A 21,852-nucleotide genomic window follows, 5' to 3' on the forward strand; every position below is an offset into this window, starting at 1 on the left:
CGAAAACATTACAACAACTAACCAATCACCGTAAAAATATAAAGTCACCGACGTCTTTCCTTTTAGTGTTATCTTGAAACTTTGTAGGTAATTCGGCCGTGTCCCCAAGGTGTCACAGATAATGAACTCTTACCATATCCTAAGCTTCTATTACAACATATTCAGAGGGGTCGGGGATCACATTTTTATATTTGTATGTCACAGAACTGAGCCTCACCTTAGGTATACACGTTACTTTAGCAGGGACACCTTCCCTTGTGTCTTCAGGGGTGTGGAAGTTGTTGGACTAGTAGCTGAAAAATGGACCGTCCAAATTAACTGTCTGGCAGGAACAAGTGTGTCCCCGAGATCGATTGGCTACCCATTCAACGTTTATTGATGCCACTGGTGTGAGATCTGGCACATAGTGACCAACAAGTGGACAAAATGACATTAATGAACAGCAGATTAATTATTCTGGCCTCTTTTTGAGACCTCATCCACTCAGTTTACAGTGCTTAAAATGGAGTGATACACGTGAGTTATCTTCACTGCCCATTTTTACATGCAGTAAGCTTTAAAACAAATCTTTATTTCATTTTGATATACAATAGCTTGCAAAATCTTGCTGAAATCACTTCATTTGTTCCAGTAAAGATCCCTGATGAAGGTGCTTTCCTGAGTATTAAATGAGCTTACTTGGACAATTCAGCCTTTCAAAAACGAACACTCTCTTTTTGCAGAAAATCGTTTTAAGTTTTGTTAGTGAAAGTGAAGGTTTGGCATTATATCTTGACGTCAGTGAGTTTAGATGTTCGGGAAGGGCCACAGTGGCTGCAGGAGTTCATTTGAACCACTTTCTTAATCAATAGCTAATGCTAATGAAGCCCATTTCTCAGACAGCCTAGCGCGTGTACACACACGAGAAGACGGTGTAGCAGCGCATTTTCAGAATGTTGGCAGTACTTTTACTTTTTTGTAATTGAAAAGGTAAAAAGTGAAAAACATGGAAGGCAACCTGACCTTTTATTTCTGGTTTGAAGACACCATCCACTGCCATCACCACTGAATTCCTACCTGTAACTGTAAACTGGTTCTTCACTGATAAATTACTCTCCCATTAGCCAGGTGGTGATGCAAGGCATGTGCTGCACACCTTCAAAGGCCTTCATTCCTACACAGTCGAAGACCACCCGTTTGAACAGCCCCCCTGTTTAATCTCTCATACGCCTTTCTTTTTGGAAGACTGCTGTTAGGGTTAGGACAGAAAGATGGTGGGTGACTCTCTCAACAAAGCACTTTGGATTTTAATGCAGTCTTCTCAACACTTGTGATTTTGGGGCTCTCCTTTATATACTGTGGTTACCTCCTCTGCTAAAAACTAATAATCCCCATACACTTAAACTATCATCACTTTTTCTGAAAAGCACCTTTTTTCTAACAGTAGACCAGCTATCATAACCGTTTCCATCAGTGTGCCACTTTATTAATTTTCCTGTACATTTAAAACAGTCTGAATCACAGGGCACATTTAAATTTTGGAGCCATTTTACATATTAACAACCCAGTATGAATTAAAACCAGTTTCAGGGAAAATATTCTTTACATCTTGTATCGTAGGAATGTTTTCACATCACAGTTAATGTATATAGGTACACAATAATAAGTACTGTATAAAACCCACAGTTACTTGTGTATTTAATGAAACCATTTTCAACTATAGCATTATTTTGTTAATAATTAAGTGAAAAGTGTAAACACATACACGGTTCCATTTTTAAAAGTTTAGGAACTCAAAAAAAAAACAAACAACCTTTCAACCAAAAACAAACAATTTAAATCAACAATTTTATTCAAATTTAAATGCAGAGTGAATTTAAGATCTTGGTCTCTCCTTCTTGCCTTTGTATAGTGCCAAAAGAGAAACATTGGCAACCTTCACAACCTTGAATCGGACTCCAGGGATATCTCCCACGGCATGGCCTTTACGACCAAACCCAGCAACCAGAACTTCATCATTTTCCTAAAAAGAAAAACCAAATCAAAAATTAAACATTTGTTGTGGCTTTCCTCGAGACGTGCATTTATCTAACAATTGTTCTATTTATTTCAGGACATTTACTACAAGAGGAATGTGTCGTAAAGTAAATAAATAAGTTTCCCCCATGACTACAGAGCTACAGTACCCTCCACTAATATTCGTACATTTGGTTATAAAAAAAAAAAAAAAAGTCATTAAAATCAGTTTTTATCCTCTTGACCTTTCATTCAAAATATGAACAAATCTCTAATCTTTCTTTACTGGTACATACATTTACACACACATTGCTGGATTTGAAAACACAAGTATTCTTTTGAAGTTTTGACGTCACTACACTGGTTACCTGTGTCATTCAGAATTGACTAAAATTCTGCTTATGGTTTATAAAGCCTTAAATAATCTCGCCCCATCTTATATATCGAAATGTCTGACACCTTATATTCCAAATCGTAACCTCAGATCCTCAACTGAGTGTCTCCTTAGAATTCCAAGAGCAAAACTTAAAAGAAGTGGTGAGGCGGGCGGCCTTCTGCTGTTATGCACCTAAAACCTGGAATAGCCTGCCAGTAGGAATTCGCCAGGCTTACACAGTGGAGCACTTTAAAAAACTACTGAAAACACATTACTTTAACATGGCCTTCTCATAACTTCACTGTAATTTAATCCTGATACTCTGTATATCCAATTCATTATAATAACTATTCATTTCCAATCTGTACTAACCCCTACTCTCTCTTCTGTTTCCTTTTCCGGTGTCCTGTTGGTGGCGCCACCACCATCTACCCAAAGCACCATGATGTTCCAACAATGATGGATGGATTAAAAGCCAGAAGTCTGTATGACCATCAGCATCAAGTGACTCCGTGAGAACCCTAACTACAAAGAGGACTGTTTCATTTATGTGAGGTAGAATGCCCAGAGGGGACTGGGTGGTCTCGTTGCCTGGAACCCCTACAGATTTGATTTTTTTCTCCAGCCTTCTGGAGTTTTTTTTTTTTGTTTTTTTCTGTCCACCCTGGCCATCGGACCTTACTCCTTTTCTATGTTAACTAACGTTGTCTTATTTTAATTTTGTCTGTTATTTTTCTTTTCTTCATTATGTAAAGATCTTTGAGCTACTTTTTGTATGAAAATGTGCTATAGAAATAAATGTTGTTGTTGTTGTATTCTCTAAAAATAAACAGAAGCCCACACATGTAGCACAGACATATTTGCTCACAGCTGTGTAGTTTAAATCTTTGCCAAATCAAATAAGGTGTAATGATACATTTACCTATACAGATGTTCATTTGGGTTTTGGGCAAAAAGCTACAAGTCAGGACAATTCTAAAAAACTTGCTTTAAAAAGAAATGTGTAGAGCAGGGGTGTGCAAAGTCATTCCTGGATGGCTGCAGTGGCCGCGGGTTTTTGTTCCAACCCAGTTGTTTAATTAGAAAACATTCCTTGCCAAATTACATTTCATGGCTTGTTGGTGCTTTAACTCTGCTATGTCAAGTCATTCTCAAATCCTAGATTTTTTTTTTCCATTCTAAAGATATCATCCAAATACTTTGAAGTGTAAAACGGATGGGTAATTCTCAATCCTTCACTTTTTTCTCTTCTCTTTCCTTCCAAGTATTTAATTAAACCAAATAGTGCCTGATAAATACACACAGGCGTAAAGGGTAACAAGCAAAATGGATAACTGCTGGTTTCTTTTGTCATTTGCATCTTATTGCTAATAAGGAGCAATTACAAACCAAGAATGCAGCTGTTTAAGACTTAAATAAGCAATAAGGGTTCAAAATCTTAATGAGGGAGGTAACTAAAATGAAGCAGAAGTGTTTCTAGAGCAATTAGTGCTTCTTATTAAGCAATTGGGTTGGAACAAAAACCTGCAGCCACTGCGGCCCTCCAGGAATGACTTTGCACACCCCTGGTGTAGAGTGTATTGGTTTTCATAAAACACTGGTTTAAAGGGAGAGCATTTATTTACACAGTCTACATTTTCAAAATTCACACTTGTGGTCATGTGGTCATTAATGGGCGGGCAGACTGCAACTAACCAGTTTAAAACAGCAAAAAAATGGCCAAATGGTTTAAAAAAAAAAAAAAAAAAAAAAAATTAACTAGCATGTTTCTGCTATTTACTTTTATAAAGCAGGTTACCTGTGAGTGTGGATGACTAGCAGTGATAAACTAAAAGGACTGCAGCTACATTCAGGCAGGCTAAGCAAAGTTATGCTACGGAGGGAAAAAAGTGCAAATCCAAACACAGCCAATGTCACCAGCATTGCTGAAGAGTTTTTAAAAACTGTTAAGGCCCGATGTACACAACCAAAGGGCAGAGTGTGGATAAACAACAACGGTTTTAACTGCATCTGGGGCTACACACAGCGTTTCTGCTATCAACAAAAATAGCAAATGAAACATCATGGGTTCACTTTATTTAGTAGGTTATCTTGACTACTTTTCAATCTTTAAATGACATTTCTGTCACAAGGCAAATACATGAATACAAAAAAAAAATCTCATACTCCTTTATTTACACGTTTTCATGTTTTTTAAATAGACAAAGCTAGCTCAAGGCAAAATGTCCCATTAAATGGGAAGAGGTTTTAACACTACTAGCTTTTCTCACAAAAGTGGCAAAACGTATGAAGTTTTCTCTGAATGAACAATTAATTTAAGTTAATGGAGAGATTTTCTAGATTTGTTTAGTTCTAGGGTCTGTACAATAGGTCCTGGAGGGCCTTAGTGGCTGCTATCTTAATACATAATTCACCAGCCTCCTCACTCACTCACGTCCGTCCGAAGCTGTCTGCGCAGCTGCCCGAAAAACCTTACGAGACCGACATCGCATCGCAAATTCAAAGAGAAAGGAGACTTCGACCAACATCCAACCCCAACATCGCGGCAGGTGGCAGATTTACGGCCGCAAAAATTCAAAGAGAAAGGCGACTTCGATTAAAGATCTAGAGGCCTGAAAGGTGATTTCGACTACAGCTCGAGGCCTAATTATGCATTCATTCAATACACCTATATGAGGTTTGTGGTGCTTATACTTATTACTATTCCATATTGTACTGGAACATTCATCGTTCAATATTATACTATAGGCCTGGAAAATTCATCAAACAACAGTACAAGCCTGTACAGTAATGAGTAAAGTAGACTACAATCATTACAAAACAACTTCTTCGTTACTTATCATTTGTTCTTCATACTCTGCTGACACAAACTCGTGCCCGTTTCATCTTACGTTGTCGAAACGGGCTCTTTGTCTAATTAAATAATAAACAATCCTTGCCAAGGACAGATCTTTTTAAAATTTTATGGCTTGTAGTGTTTTCATTTTGAGATTTAAGGCCATTCTTATATCATAGGAGTTTTTTTCCCTGTACATGAGAATAATTTAGTAGCCAGAATCAGATCAGTAATTCTCACTCCACATTTTTTCCTCTCCTAATTTCCTTAAAAATACTTTATTAAACCAGATAGTTCAAGATAAAAACACAAAGGTGTAAATGGGAAAACTGTTTATGGAGAACCACTGGTTTCTTTTCCATTATATTGCTTATAAAAAGCAACTAAAAATCAGTGAATGCTGCAGTTTAAAATAAGAAATTAAGGGTGGGAAATCTTAACAAGTGAAACTACTAAAATGAAGCACTTACTGCTCATGCCACATTTGTATGCTTCAAGAGTAATAACTGACTTCTTAGGAAGAAACTGGGTTGGAACAAAAACCTACAGCCCTCCAGGACCGACTATGCAGACCCCTTTTTATTTTTTATAAATTTGCAAGTTACAAAGATTACTTAAATCTTTCTCAACCCTCACGGCCAAAAGGAATGTTTTTAAAAGGCATCCAGACAACAGTAGCTACTTTAACTAGTAGCAAAGAAGAATAAATGAGGCAACTTGACATTTTTGCATGTATACAAGAAAATAACTCAAATGAAAGGTTAAATGGCGATATTCAAATATAAAGCAATTACATAACATTAAACCTACATAATGCAAACATACATCCAAAAACATGCATGCATAATGTTCTGCCCAAGGTCCAACACTTTCAAGCAAGGCTGCAAAATAAAAAGGTTCTTTAGCAATCCACATGCACAAATAGTAACACTGGAACTCCACTCCATCAAATCTTCAAAACAACAGTACAACTGGACCCTCAGTAAAAGTTTCTATTTACATACCACGGGTATGCTGATAGGCCTTCTGTAAAGATTAGCAAACTATACAGAATTTCACCTTTATAATCTGACAAAAAATGTGAAGCATATCTAAATAATCACCAACCTCAATAAAGTTCAGACAACCATCATTGGGAACAAAAGCTGTGATCTTCTTGCCATTCTTGATAAGCTGGACTCTCACACACTTTCTGATGGCAGAGTTAGGCTGCTTGGCTTCAACGCCGCTGTGAAAAGATGTTTTATAAATGTATGTGTCATGAAACTGAGCAGTCATTCCTCAAGGATACAATGCTGATTAATTTTCATCTACTTTAATTATGGTGTCTTGACAGAAACTCCACTATGTTGATATCAGCAGATGCAATTCTGAAACACAATACTAATTCCCACTGGTATGTTAATGACACTGTTGGATTTATCAAAAAGAATGATACTCCGTTATTAATTAGCAGCTTTAGCTGGATGAAACAATAACTGAAACTGATCCCTCTAAAAATCTGGAAAAAAATGGTGCTTGAAGAGTAGTGGTAATTGTCTAAACACCACTACATTCAGATCTATTAATAGAGCTGTCAACTCAAGTCCGATTGAATTCCCTCAAACTGCAGGTGTATTTCTGACATTAAAGGCCCCATGAATTTCCCCTTGGGATTAAGTATCTATCTATCAGTCGAAGCTTTTAGATAAAAGCTGAACAACTATTTAGCATACTCTTACATAACAGCTACGGCGGAGGCCTTTATAATGCTGTCGAACAAATATTTAATGATATCTTTCTCAGTCTCTTTTCTTGCTCTCATTACCTACCCCCCCCCCCCCCCCCCCCCCCCAATACGACTCTTGATCTGAGGAAGGGACACTGGAGTAGATATGCCTTTCGTGAATGAAAAGCCCAACAGAATACCTTTGTGGTATTCTGCTGCAGTCACCATCTGTCATACTGTGACGACACAGAGTGTGGATCTGGGCAACACATAAATGGTTGGAATACATGTCAGTGCAAGATGCTTTAAGTAGCTTTAAAATAGTGTAAGATCATTGTAACGTGTTTTTGTGTAGATATTACATAGTGCTGCTATATTCAACGTTTATAGTGTAGTGCTTTTTGGGCTTGCAGTTTTGTGTTTTGATAGCAGTTGATTTCAGTTTTTTTTTTTATAAATAAAGCATGAACTCCTTTTGCATACATCACAGAACTAAGAAGCACACTGTATAAAAAATTTACAAATTCATAACTTTTATAAGTTACACAAAACAAACCACATACTTACACTTTTTCCAGAACAATGCCTTTGGCGTGAGAAGCTCCTCCAAAAGGGTTGGCCTTTAGGGCAGTACCCAAGTTGGCCTTCTTGTACTGCTTGTCATGCCACTTCTGCTCACGGCGGTGGTTGCGCAGCTTTCTAGCAGTACGGAGTCCCCTGCACTTGCCTAAAAAAAATGTTTAAATCAAATAATATTTAGGCTTATTAGTATAATAAACATGTATTACACTGAAATTTGAAACTGGCGAGTTATCTATAAAAAATCATTAAGCTTTACCAGCAAGAACATCATGTAGACAAGGGGCTCTCAAGTGTATTCCTATGGGGCTGCAACGAGTTACGTTTTTGTTCCAACACAAGTTCTTAGAAGAGAACTTTTGCTGCTAAAGGGAATATTGCTTAAGCAACATTTCTGTACTTCACTTTATTTTTTTTGTTAAGATTCCCAAACAGCTACATTTGGTTTTGAATTGTTTTTTATCCAGCTTCTAATTAACAATGAAATGCAAATAAACCAGCAGTTCACTACAGAACTGGTGTTCAATCTACCCGTGTTTATCATGAAATATCTGAAAAAAAATTTGGTTAAGTATAAGGAAAGAAATACGTGAAGGATTGAGAATCACAAATTTTTCCTGTCCACAAAATTCATTTTATAATATTAAATAGATAGATAGTATTCTCAAAAGAGAGAAATGTATAACATAAAAATGACTTATATTGGACAAAGAATGCATCAACAAGCCATAATATTAAATAACAAGACCTGTCCTTTAACAATTCACATAACCACACTGAAGAGTGAGGGGTGAAAACTGGCAGTTCTAAACTTCCATTCATAAATATTTGCCAGTTAATGATTTTTTTTTTTTTTTTGCGCGCATATGTACTAATTTCTAAAACTATTAGGGGTTGAATTTCAGATTCCGAACTCTCCCTTAATTTTTTTAATTTGCGAGTTTTAGCCAGTGCTTACTTCTCTTGAAATAATTATAAACAAATTCATATATACACACACATGCATGCCAATAAAAAAAGATTTGACTCCCTTGCTTAATATCAAAAGCACCTGCCACATGCACATTAATAATTTTATTAATATTGATTTTTAAATGTACCGATTTTAAGTTAGAAATTTCTATTTTTAAACAATGCTTGAATAAATATGTTTTAAATATGCAACCCTACACTCCTGTCATTGGGTTTTCTGTGATGGATAACTGAACGCTGTAAGTGTTCTCATCGGACTGGCGGTCAGTGTTAGTGTAATACTACTTTTTAATTAGTACGTTTTTGAGAATTCGCCTTTTCCTTATTCAATTCGCACACTGGGAAGACGTGCAGGTTCGTCCAGTCCGGGATATCAAAACCAGATAGTCGTACCTCGATCCTCGAGTTATAAAGAAATAAACGTCTAAAAACCAAAGAGAGACAGTCAAACGTGCACAGGAAATAAAGATTTGCATTTGTGTTGGGTAACGGTTCTTCCCGAACCATTTCTTACATTCATCCCAATACTGATATGCGTATTCCAAACAATACGACACCTTGAAAAACGTAAGCAATCGAGAATCCATTAGTCCGGACAATAAACCACAAACACGCATCGTATTAACAGGACACGTTGTCACCTCAAGCCCAGTGCCTACAATATTGAAAGATTTTTCTGACGCACACTGCAGCATTCGCATGGCAGCGGCCTACCCGCTCCAATAAATGCGTCAATAATCGTGCTTATAATGACTTAAACAATTGATTTGTCTTATAAGTGACAAATGGACACCCTGGTGATCCCCCAAAAACACATTTTCTCGATAAAACCAACAATATCAAACAAAAAATAAAAGTTTAACAAACTGCCAGCACGCACCCATCTTCACCGTCCACGAGCTGCAACAGGAAAGGAAGTTACCCAGAAGCCTCTGCGTTCAGAATCCCTCTTAGGACCAAGAATTTAGCTGCCGCTGGTGCCTGATTAAAAATGAAATCAAGCGACAATAAGGTATTTTGAGTTTGTCAAAGTTGTAGTAAACGACAATTTTTGGGAGAAGGGACAGTGATTAGTTTCATTACGGCTGGAAGAACCGGAGTTTGAATTTCGTCCTAAACACAGGTTCTGTATCTTGCTCTTTCCAATAATTAGAAGACCGGGATGAAAGATGTGCTGAAGACGCGAGGTCGGATGTAGAAGATGAACGTGGAGGGAGATTGTGCACTTGTTACAGCAGATAGAGCAACTGACCGGGAATACAAGTTTATAGGGCCCAAGTCCATGCATTTTTATTTTCTCATAAATGGTAAATTCATACAGTTAGTTGGGTTACATGAATTAAAAAAAAAAATCACACAAAAGACAGGGGGAATAAGCTGGGAAATAAAATTTGTGATCGTTGTACCTGGAATATTGTTTTTGCCTGCTTTTACCATTTATCAAAGTTCTTTTCTTTTTAGTGTGTGTCTTTTTGTTCTGAGATGACGTGTCAGTAAGAATTTTATTATACGACAATAAACTCGAACGTTAAGCGTTTAAACTGAAGTTTAGTATGGAGGATGTAAAAACTATTGAGTAAGTCAAGTTTTACAAGGATAAGGAACAACGGCAGGGACTGTAGGGGAGTCCAAAACCAAATACGTCGAATAGCTCTACCATACGGCAATTCACAGTGAGGCGGACCTGCTTAACGAATTGTCCAGTTTTAGGATTATGTGAGCGGTGTCTTTTTTCTCCATATTTACAGTAACGGTGGCGCTGCTGTCTCGCCGTACGGAGATCAGGGTTTGCGTTTTGGTTTCTCCCAGCGTGGAGTTTGCATGTTCTCCCCATGTCTTTGAGGGTCTCCTCCCACAGTTCAAAGACATGCAAGTTAGGTAAAGTGGAGGTTGGTGCATATGCAGCCCTGCCAACCTGTTCAGGATTTGTTCCTGCCTTGCACCCTATACTAGTGCAGACAGGCTCCAGTCGACACGCACCTGCATACCTGGTCTGGATTAAACAGGTTAGAAAATTACATGGTATGACATGCGGTGGATTCAGAAAGTATTCAGACCCCGTCAGTTCTGCACACTTCATTGTGTTGCCAATATAATTTTAAACGGACAGATTTTCTATTTTTGCCCATCAATCTACACTCAATAACCCAGAAAGACAAGAGTGAAAACACATTTTCAGTAAGGTTTGTGAATGTATTAAAATCAAAAGCTGAAAATATTAGCAGAGCACCATTTCTTTACATTTAATGGATCACTTAAAATATTCCTGGGATTAAAGTTCAAATGTTAAACACCCCACCAATGTAGAATCATTAGTTAAAAAAAAAAAAAAAAAAGTTAATAATGAAGATCCAACACTTATCAATTTCCAAAATGTGCAACACTGGGGACAGGACACAAATTCGCAAGGTGTGTTGGACATTTTTAAATGTGTAGAGTACAGATAAATCTCATGTGTTGGCTGTGATTTAAAATAAAATCTGCTCAGCCACAGAGTCGTGCAGGCATTCAGTCCTTCTCAAATCTGCTTAATCCAAGGCACAAGGCCACATCACAGAGACCATTTGGGCACACGCCTGCCCTCACATTCATACTGGGACCAATTTGGAATCGCCATTCAGCCTAACTTGAATGTCTCTGAGGATGTGGAACCCCAATCCCCTGCAGACATGGGGTGAACATGCAAACAGTGGACTCAAAAGTATTGAGACTCCTTCCCTTTCTGCTATGTTGCAGTCTTGTGCTAAATTTATTTTTCAAGCAACACTCAATACTCAAGAATGACAGAGCAAAATCTGGATTTTGTAAGTTTTTGCAAAATAAAAAACTTGAAATTTCCCACTAATACAAGTACTTAGACCCTTTACTCAATGCTTAAGTCAAAGTCACAACAGCCTGGTCACAGGGCTGAGATGTTTCTATGCCTTGTTTGTGGAGTCCAGCTGTGGTCAGTTTAAGGAAGGGCGCACACACACACAGGGCTAGAGCAGATGCTGGACTTCCCACATTTAGTTGCATTTCTACTGAAGTCCACTGAATGCCCAGACAGGTGAACCTCATTGAACTAATTCTGGGACTTCTTTGTCTTCTTCTTGTTTTAAAAGGACTGCTATGCATTTTCAACTCACTGAGGCTTTTGGAGAAAGGTATTTTGGCTCAGGACTCGATGGTAAGGAGTGTAACATGGACACCCAGCTTGACAGAGGTACCAGACAAAATGACTGAGCAGCAGGGAGAAAAACCCCAGACACCTAGCGGTGTCGGAGGAATGTAACAGTGCAGAAAACGTGTCTGCCTGCCAGCCTGATTATAGCCGTCTGCATCGTTGTTTGGTTAAGCATGAGTCAGTGGGCTCTTTCCTGCAGATGACTGCGTTGTCCTACTGCTACTCACGCCATCTGTTACATCCTATTCAATAAATGTGAGGGCAAATGGCAAAGGAGTTAAGAATCAGAACTGGAAATTAATGCAGAGCAACCGATTAACAACGGGCGCACACTTGGTTTCACATCGCTCTTTTCTGTACTAAAGACTACTAAAAGGTACTTTATACAGTAAATACATCAATATAGTGCATTGCTCCCAAACTTCTACAACATGAGTAAATACAGACACCACTGTAGGTAAGCAGTTATTAAATGGAGGTTTTTGGAAGTCTTTCTGTAAATGAGCAGAGTTACACTTTGAAACATTCACAAACTGCTGGTTAATATTTTGAAATATGAGTGAGCAGCAACATGAGAACAGAAAAAAAAATATCAAGGGATTTATTGTCTCTAGTGCAGTGGGCCATATACAATCTAACGGTTACTATGAAAGCAGGCAACCTAGTAGATGTGTTAATGAAACAAACGTGGACTTTAAGAATAGCTGCTCCAAGACGGTTTTATTTTAAGGCAAAGCAATTTCACAATTAAATGTTTCTCATCATGAATATGAAACTGCTTGCTTCTGCACAAATTACTACAATCAACTAAAGGGCTGGAAATCACAATTTGTTGCAATGATTTGTATCTGTTCGTCCACTTCTATAATTGCTTTTAATAATTTTCACTTGTGCAGAGGCTGCTCACAACTACAGTGCCAATAAAAAAAAAAAAGTGGTCACCCCTTGAAGTTTTCACATTTTATTGTTATACAACATTGAAGCACAGTGGATTGAACTGGGGATTTTGAGCATTGATCAAAGCCAAGACTCTCAAGATTAAAGTGAGAACAGATCTCTGCAAAATGGTCTAAATTAACTACATATACAAAACTGATCAGATATTCACCCCATTTAAGTCAGTATTCAATACATGTGACTTTGTCAGCCATGACAGCCTTGAGTCTGTCAGCACGTGTCTCTCTCTCTCTCTCTCCCTTTCACAATTGGCTTTGCACTCTCCACTCTGCCATTTTTCCCCCATTCTACTTTGCCAACCTGCACAAGCACAATCAGGCTACATGGTGCCTGTGAGTAAGCAGCCTCTGCCAAGTCCAGCCACTCCATCTCAATTAGAAAGATACCTGGAACTCAACCACTCCAGGACATTGGCATTGTTGTTTTTAAGCAATTCTTCTGCTGCTTTTGGTTGCTGTCTTGCTGACCATTATATGTTTTTCCAGTGCTCTTATGTTAGATGTTGTAACCTTTTGTTTTTGTCAGCTTCAGATATGGCTTTTTCTTTGCATCTCTGCCTTTGAAGCCAGCATCAGAGATTCATCTTTTCTCTATTGCAGAGGACACTGGCATTTGGAATGCACTTTAAATAAAGAAGCCAACTGAGGACCTGTAAGGAGTTTGTTTCTCACACTACACACTATTACATCCTTAACCTATCATGCAATTGTGCTTTCACTTCTTTGTCTGTTCTGGTTTAATCCAGTTTGTCCTCTTCTCTCAAGTCACCTTTTCCATAAATATTCGGTTTATTGACGGACAATCTACCACATGGATTAGTCTTCATTCTGCAACAAAAAAGCCACCATTTTGGGCATTTTGAACCCGGGACTGAACCTTTGGAAAGTGAGTATCTTGCCACCCAAGTAAAAAGAGTAAAAGGTTTTAGCAGTGCTAATGCAATTACAACGGTTTCTCTAATAACCAATTAGCATTTACACAAACAGTAACTAATTGCAGTCATATGTGAATAATACATTTTTTAAAAATCAGTAATTTCAGACAGTAAATAGACATTAGAAACACTAGTAATGCCTTGGGTATTTTTTAAAAATTAATATAATAGTATCTTGTTAAAAAAAGTTATCAATTTCTATCAAAAACATGACATTTTCTATGTCCAAATTTTTCACTGGTACTGTATAACATGGCATCCCATTTAGCCGTATTGATGCCTTTTGTCCACTGTCTGAACGTATATAGTGTTAAGTGCACTGTGACTCCAAAGTCCTTCTCCTAAGGTGTACTTTCAAGTTCAGATCCCCCATTGTGTGATGAAATCTAACATTTTTACTTCCTACATGTAATACATCTGCCACAAATCTGGCCAAGCCTTTATGCTGTCCAAATCCTTTCACAATAAATTTAGCCGATTTTACATTGTTCACCTATTTTGGCACCATCTGCAGCCTTAACCAGCTTACTGATTATATTCTTGTGCAGATTGTTCATGCATATTTAAAAGAGCAGCGGCCTCTGCCCAGACCACTGAGGGACACCGGTTTTTAACATCACCTAATTCTGAAAAAGTTCTCTTTGCTTTCCTTTGATTCCTGTGTTTGGGCCAATTTTGTACCCACCTACACAGCACACCCCAAACTCCTTTTAACTTGAATTCTAATTACCCTTCCGCAAAAAAGACACAGTAGTAGCTTTAGAAGATGGGCAATGAAGAGCAATATCACACATGATGGGGCCTGCCCTAACCTGCAGGGTTCAGGAATATTAAACATCTTTATTCGTGGGTACAGAAGGCTGTGTGTTGAACTAATTGATTTCTTCAACATTCTTAAAGGTTCTTTCATTTAATGCGTCACATACCTAAGGACACTAAATTAACTTCTCCTTACTTCCATCAAACAAAGCCCAGGAAGCATGTCTTGGCACCATATCTTAAGATGGTACTGTTCCATGTCATAAGGCAAATATGCATTTCTTTATAACATTTTCTATTGTCTATGTGTTCATTTACTACCCAGCTTATCAAATTCAAGGTCTCTAATAAGAGGTACATGTCATGGAAGCTCAGGTGAAAGCTAGAAACCAACTTTGGTTGGGGAGCCCAATTCATGTCTTTGTGATATGGGTGGAAGCCCACCCCCTCACATGGGGAGAATATGCAAACTCCACATAGGTAGTGGCCAAGCCAGTGGTTGAACCCAGGAGCTGCAAGACTGCACCATCACACCACATGCCCCTTTTTACTGTACATACTTCAATCTTGTCAGCTATAGTGAAGAACATTCACTTCAGTCATTTTGATTGGAGCTATTTAACATTTTAGAGGATTTTTATAATGGGAGAAGGTCAAGGGTCTTCAGTGATGTGCAAAAGTTGAGTGAAGTGCACAGTCAAATGGCAGTATAAATGCCCCTTCTAAGCAGATATTTTATCAACAGCATTATCTGCTACTCCTTTACACTGTGCTCCACCATTCTTTGGTGTTTAGGCAGAAGAAGCTCAAGTAAGCAGGCTCATATTAGCATTGTTCTATAACTAAGCTCCACTTGATCTTTCCATTTATTTGCCATACCATTCTGATTGCAGGCTTCCTGGCCATTTCACTAAGATACTTTTATCTCAGGTGGAAAGGTCAGCAAGAAGAGTAAACAGGTAGAGGTATAAGAAAGCAAGTGGCCAGTAAACCCAGCTCTCAAACAGAAGGCTGCACAGAGAGGAGAGAAACAGACAAGAGGTCTGACCCAAGGACATTGGAGCCATCAAGAAACACAGGTCAGCTTTCCATTAGTTCTCTAATTTATATCTTTGCCAAAATTCTCCCAGGGACCAAATAAGTTTCTACCTAAATTATGAAGTTTTGTTTGTTGTGATATGTAGTAATAATTGTAGTTATAGTATTTTCATGCGTACAGAATACAGTGAACATCTTACTTGCATGTCTGACCAAAATGCAATACCGTCATCACTCCAGCACCTTGACAAATAATACATTAAAATATGCAATTTTACTTTATTTAATAAAACACAAATCAGCTTATCTGATGACCTCTATCTATTTCCATGTCTACTTTCACTGTGTAGAATCTTTTAAGACAGACGTTTTCTGCGATTCCCTGAGCTGATGTTTCTACTCTCCCCAGCTGACCACAGTACAGAATAGTACATTGGCCACTGGGAGAACCTTTACAGCAGATCACAGCATATAAAGTACTATTTATACATCTTTCTACTGTATTGGTCTTACAGGTTTTTCTTTTATTTTAATACTCTGTCAATAATGTAATACTATTCACCACTTATCAATTCTATATTTTATATATAGTACAGCTCCTTACCCATTTTAAATCTGCCTTTATGGTAGCCATAATGGAGTGGTACAAAGTCTCCTACAGCTTGTCTCACACACATTCAAGGATATGAATCTCCTCAAAAAGAAGAGCACCCATATCAGTCTACTACAGTTCAGATGGAGTGCAGGTATTATAAGTGATCTCAGGGGCTCACTGGCATACTGAGATCAATGGTAGTAGTAGTTCTGGCACATGCATAAGGTATAGTGAAGTAACATGTCCAACCAACATGTCATCACTCTCCACCACCACCACCACCCAACACTTTTTCCCCCCCTAGTTAACTGATCATGCCAAACCATTTTAAAATTATTTTAGTATCTCTTGCTGATTACTTCATTCTTAACTTTTTTCTCTCTCTAGAGAAGCAGTGTCCAACAACTACTTTGTCTTTGTAATGTTTATTATCAGGTTGTTCTATTTACTCCACGTGACAAAATTCTTCACCACCTTGCTGAACACACAATGGAGGACTCATTTAAAAACTTTTGCAGATAACATAAATGGGAGTTGTACTTAAAATTGGTGGAGTATGAAATAAAATGGACAAGCAAGTATTGAATTGAACATGGGGCACTTGGGGGAGAAAGGGGGGGGGGGGCCACACTCATCAAGGACTGGCCTGGTCTTATGGTCAACTTTTCTTGAATAAACAGATGTCCCAAACTTTATCACCCTAAAAGTTAATAGATGGATAATTAAGTTAAACTGAAAGAAACTAGGATGCCAAAGTGGTTATTGCTACCATTTCCGAGACTGAGTTTGAATGACAGTCTATGTGGAGTCTAGCATATGCATGTACTCCCCATTTCCCAGGAAGAGTTTTATTTCAATAATTCAAATACATTTGTGTTATGTGGATTTCAAACTCTAAATTATGACTGAATGGATAGCCGATACAGGGTTGCATTCTTGCCTTGTTCCCTATGCTGGCGAATGGCTTCCCACAATCCTAAAATTGGACTAACCAAGTTTGGTGACTGAACAGATGAATAAAACTTGACCAGAGGTAACTTGTTTTATCTTCTACAGATTTATTTGGGTTTAGCAGCTTCCTATTTTATCATGTTACTCCGGATTGCTGTGTGCGGATTCTTCTTCTTCTGTGTACTATCACTGGGAATGGAGCAAGCAGAAGCTGGTTCAAGTTTTCTGAGCCCTTCAACTTACACACCTCAGGTATGTAAAGATGATGGGCCAAAGCTACTAGAGCTTTTTACCATGTGGTAAAACTGGTAAGAATATAAGCATTAGACCCTTCAAAACCTATACTGTCAATTACAATGGAGAGTGTCAGCTGCCTAAGCTTGCTTTAAGAACTGATCTTGCCCATGCCCACTGAAAGGTACTCTGCTTTATAAGATCTGATGTAAAATCGGGGATTTTAATTTGCTAACACTGGCTTTGGGCAAATTAGTTCCTAGACCTCCTAATTGGATTCTGGTAATCACATATGTGCTTTTTTCACCCTTAAATTTTTCTGTGCATTTCTCATGTAGGGCAAACCTGCAAAAAAGCCAATCAATAACAAGTTTAACCGTCGAGACTTGGAAAGCCCTCTGCAGATTTTGGAGAGCCACTTCCAAGAGGAGACTGCCAATAAGGAGTTTACGGTTTGTACGATACAAAATATTCAGATGACCATGTAAATTGCACTGTGCACGATTTCATGATCACCAATTCACTTCTCAGGTTAGGTTGGGTGTCTCTCATGGCATCCAGACTAATGAATTGTATTTTAACTAATGACACTTCCCTCCAGGACATAACTAATAAATAGATAGTTTTAGTTTATTTAAAAAAGGACATTTATTAAAATACTTGTTTTGCAGTTTTAAGTAAAGTTCTTTGTAATGTCTTATTTGTTCATATTCAGCTTATGTCCTAAAGTCCAAAAACCTAACATTTTAGCTTATCCAAACATCTTATACATCTGAAATAACACGACTGTTTCAACAATCAATATATTTCATTACACAATACTCCATCTCACTTTACAGTGAATGCTCTGCTGTCTTGCGATCAATGTTCTCGTCTTCCCTAGCACTTGTAGCCATCCTAAGATGGGCCAAAATCCAGTCCCCAATGTAGGTTTGTTGAACTTCGCATTTGACATTAATTAATATTAGCATCCAGACTGGCTGAATGCAGCCTTACCACCATGATTTGAGTGAATACTCTGCACTGTTAAAATTTGGTGCTGATCCTTTTCATATGCTGTCTGGCACATGAACTGCAGTGTTATTTATTCATATTTTAAAACACACTGTGATAGTGTAAACATAATCCATTATAAACTGGCTACAAAAAAAACAAACTTATATGCGGTCTGGCACATGAATTGCACTTTTATTAATATTTTAAAACAGAGTAACAATGTAAATATAATCCATGATATATCTAGAAAAAAACACTCACTCATTTCACTGAATATGAAAGCCCATGCAAATCCATTTCTATGAACGTGATAAAACATTGTCAAACTTGCTAACTCTAATTTAGGGTTTCATAATGGCTGGAGCTTACCCTGGCTGCATTTGGTTAGGAACCAACTCTGTATTAGGCACTAGTCACATGTGACCGCATAAGCACATATTCACACAGACAAAGGGAGAGAGTGAAAACTCCACACAGGCAACAGCTGTCTTCAGGATTTCGAACCCAGGGCTTTAGGCAACAGTTAACCACTCTGACACCATGCCACTCCTTGCAGGAGGAAACTGGATGCCACAATTTGAACTCAAACACTAGGTGCAGCAATCATAACTCTAAACAATCCTTAATGAAAATAACTGAACTAAGTTTAAAAACTGGCTATAGCAGGCACAGATGAATATGCATTTTTAACCAATACAAAAAAAAGAAAGTATTTACTTAAGCATGCTATTCATACTTCTGAAGCTGCTCCTGTACTGTAGTATCTGGATTTCTCAAATAGATTGTGGTCTCTTGCAGTTCAATACACCTTTTGAAATTGGAATCACAATGTCAGAAAGCCAGTACCTGGAATATGGACACCTTCTGCAGAAACTGCTGGTTGACGTTTTTGGGGACAACACAATAGGTAAAAAAAAATTATGATTCCGATAGGAATACCTACACTTAGGAAACAAAATCAAATCAAAACACTCATGGTTGATGCACATACAAGTTTTAAATTAATTTACCCAGGATGCCACTGATGTCCTATATTCACCCCATTATGTGATTTCTATTTAATAAATGTGAATGACACACACCTCTGGTTGAAGGTTACTGTTAATTATTACAGTAGGGTGATTTTTCAAATCCCTTTTGAAATGCATGAGTTGACACGTGCCACTTCACAAATTCTATCTGCATGCATGTGTACACAATGCTCTTAAATCTAATTATAGTGTATTTTTACACAAGGGAATCTAGTTTTTGAGGAATGGACTACTCATGTACATCTCTCATAAGCAAAGCAATATTATTCCAATGCTTAATAGGTTTATAAATTCAATAGTGTCAGGATCTTCACTAGTCTGCCCAAATATGGCCTTATCCTAGGCAGCCAGCCTCTAGCCACCACATGCAGGCTTTGGCCTGCAAAGCCCGAAAAAAGCTTTTAAAATTCAGATATACTCTTAAATGTCCCAAACATGCCTCTCAAGGGAGAGGAAAACAGACAGACAGACAGATACTTAAGCTGCTTAAAAACCAAGGCCAACAAACCATCTTTATAAAACAAAAATATACTCAACCAAAAAATAGAGGTTAAAATAGGGCTTTGCCTAAAAAGGCAATGGAAAGCTCACAACTTCAAATCCATAAAACAGCAGCGAAATCCAAGCACAAACAAAATATCCATAAAACTAGAAAATCCAAAGGAAACAATACTTACAACACTAAACCCCAGTAACACTCAATGAACCTCTGCTGAGACCATCTCTTCCACCTAAAAATAAAGGGTGAGAGCAAGTCTCCTTCAGAATGGTCTATCCAAAATATCGACATTTCAAATTCACTATTACCAATTTGTGAGGAAGACTTGGGTAAAAAAAAAAAGTCATGCAAAAACCCAAGTCAAAAATCAGTTAATATAAAACAAGGCTAAAATTTTAAACTAAACTCATAAATATATTAAGCATTTAAATAATAAAATACTTTAGTCATGAACAAGATTAAAGGTAGCTCATTGCACTCACGCTGTAATGAATCATAATTGATAGAGAAGGAATGCTTCATGAAGTTTCAACAACAGTTTAGGCAGTCCTACTGACTGATGTGCTTCAGCAGAACCCGTCCATTATATAATCAGGATACAGCTAAAATGGAACTTGCCAGAGTGTCTAGGTAAATAACTCTTGGAAAATGAACTTGAAACTGTAAACTTATACCACTATTTTCACTGTCTATTCCAATAAGACTGTACATAGCCATATGCTTTTGATATACTTACTTACTGAAAAACTATTTCTTTTCAGATCAATAAATATGAAAAACACAACCCAGAAAGAAGATACAACGGAATGTTAGTTACTAATGTATTCATAGCACCAGCAGTGTAAAAATTTCAATAAAACATTTTGCCTGTAAATAAAATGGTCTTCTCAATGCCATTTAAATTATTTATATTTTGAATGAACAAATCAGGATCTTTATAAAGCTGAACAGAATATTAGAGTTTTGCTAAATACATACTATACTTGAAGATAAATGATATAAAATTACAACTATGTTTCAAATAAAATACAATATTAATGAAAAATAACATTTCATAAAATAGTTTAAACTGCTTTTAAACAAAATTATAAATAAATCTCATCTGGAGTTTCTTTGCTGCTGGGATGGGTTTATGCTTCTCACACTACATGGGAGGTTTTAGAAAAAAAATGTGAGACTGACCATTTTCATGTCAGTCATTTTCTTCTATATCATTAAAAATTAATGGATTTTATATAGTGGCAGAGATTTTTATGCACAATATATCCTCTTAAATATGAGGAATTAAAGAGGAAAAAACACTTCATGCAGATGAGCTTCATTCTGTAATTAAACAAAGCAATGTGTATTTTAAAATCTGAATTTCCTATATACCTCTTTGAAACAACATCTCAGCGGTCTCTTAAACTTACAATGGGGAAAGTGTTATACTTTAGAAATGTAAAATCTTTTTTTTCAATAAATATTTACATACTAATGATTTGCTTTTTCAGAAATTGTTCAGTTATATAAAGATTAAGAAGAGCTGCACAATTGCACACCACGCATTATAAATTCATAACCTCTTTAATCCACATTATTGCAAAATTCTTAATATTCACCATGGACAAAAATTTTAGTTAAGACTGGCAAACACCTCAGTATGATGGACAGATCCTTCGTCCAATATTTGTTTCTGCTTCTTCCCCAATGCAGCTGTAATAGGTTTCAGCTCCTTGTTAATCTGAATTGGATAAGTAGTAAAGGAAGCTATAGCCTATTCAGATACTTTATATAATTGTAATTACAACTGTTAATCTGAGGAACAAGTCACCTGCTAAAACAAGTTTGTCTATTCAGAGTGCAATTCATGCCATTGTGGAAACTACTGAAGTGCAGATATGCCAAGAATCATAACTGATGGTTAAAGAGACACAGCATTTGCCATCCTCATATCATTAAGGTCTAAAAGCCACACTGTTATACGGAAAAGCCAGCAGATCATTTGCTTCCAAACTAAAGACAAAGTAGGCTGGATATTTTTATTTATAATATCTACAAACCAAAAATAAAGATGACAACTGGCATGGATACAACACATTACGATAAAAACTGTTAAAGCATAGTACAAAACTGCACCATTTATTACTATGTAGCATTCTGATGTGACATTGCATTTTTAAAACAGAATGAACAAAACAAAATACATTGTCCAGGACTGTATTTGACAAAAAATGTAATACTAGT

General features: G+C 37.2%; 2 protein-coding genes across 3 annotated transcripts; one reads left to right on the plus strand and one right to left on the minus strand.

Moving 5' to 3' along the window:
- Positions 1-1,813: 1,813 nt before the first annotated feature.
- rps23 (ribosomal protein S23) lies at positions 1,814-9,447 on the minus strand. The gene is made up of 4 exons (XM_028824513.2): positions 9,347-9,447; positions 7,483-7,642; positions 6,315-6,435; positions 1,814-2,002 (listed from the first exon to the last, which is right to left on the minus strand). The coding sequence occupies exons 1-4, from the start codon at positions 9,348-9,350 to the stop codon at positions 1,856-1,858; spliced, it is 432 nt and encodes a 143-aa protein (XP_028680346.1). The 5' UTR covers positions 9,351-9,447; the 3' UTR covers positions 1,814-1,855.
- Positions 9,403-20,505, plus strand: ghrl (ghrelin/obestatin prepropeptide). Of its 2 annotated transcripts, XM_028824514.2 has the most exons (8): positions 9,403-9,478; positions 11,571-11,635; positions 13,189-13,474; positions 15,176-15,361; positions 16,972-17,118; positions 17,439-17,552; positions 18,895-19,003; positions 20,388-20,505. In XM_028824514.2, the coding sequence occupies exons 5-8, from the start codon at positions 17,005-17,007 to the stop codon at positions 20,393-20,395; spliced, it is 345 nt and encodes a 114-aa protein (XP_028680347.1). In that variant the 5' UTR covers positions 9,403-9,478; positions 11,571-11,635; positions 13,189-13,474; positions 15,176-15,361; positions 16,972-17,004; the 3' UTR covers positions 20,396-20,505. The 2 variants fall into 2 exon arrangements, with proteins under 2 accessions (XP_028680347.1, XP_051776992.1); XM_051921032.1 differs by lacking the exons at positions 9,403-9,478; positions 11,571-11,635; positions 20,388-20,505 and having other exon boundaries at positions 13,290-13,474; positions 18,895-19,040.
- The last annotated feature ends 1,347 nt before the right edge of the window (positions 20,506-21,852 follow it).

This window comes from Erpetoichthys calabaricus, chromosome 18, assembly GCF_900747795.2.
Source record: "Erpetoichthys calabaricus chromosome 18, fErpCal1.3, whole genome shotgun sequence".
In the NCBI taxonomy this organism is placed as follows: Eukaryota; Metazoa; Chordata; class Cladistia; order Polypteriformes; family Polypteridae; genus Erpetoichthys; species Erpetoichthys calabaricus.

What these genes read in the sequence shown, in the direction of transcription:
- rps23 (XM_028824513.2), bottom strand. An exon ending in GGCATTGTTCTGGAAAAAGT is followed by an intron (nt 6,436 to 7,482) that starts GTAAGTATGTGG and finishes ATCTTTTCACAG; the next exon opens with CGGCGTTGAAGCCAAGCAGC. An exon ending in GTTGTCTGAACTTTATTGAG is followed by an intron (nt 2,003 to 6,314) that starts GTTGGTGATTAT and finishes TTTTCTTTTTAG; the next exon opens with GAAAATGATGAAGTTCTGGT.
- ghrl (XM_051921032.1), top strand. Translation starts at nt 17,005, where the DNA reads ATGTTACTCCGGATTGCTGTGTGCGGATTCTTCTTCTTCTGTGTACTA. An exon ending in CTTCAACTTACACACCTCAG is followed by an intron (nt 17,119 to 17,438) that starts GTATGTAAAGAT and finishes TTTCTCATGTAG; the next exon opens with GGCAAACCTGCAAAAAAGCC. An exon ending in CTGCCAATAAGGAGTTTACG is followed by an intron (nt 17,553 to 18,894) that starts GTTTGTACGATA and finishes GGTCTCTTGCAG; the next exon opens with TTCAATACACCTTTTGAAAT.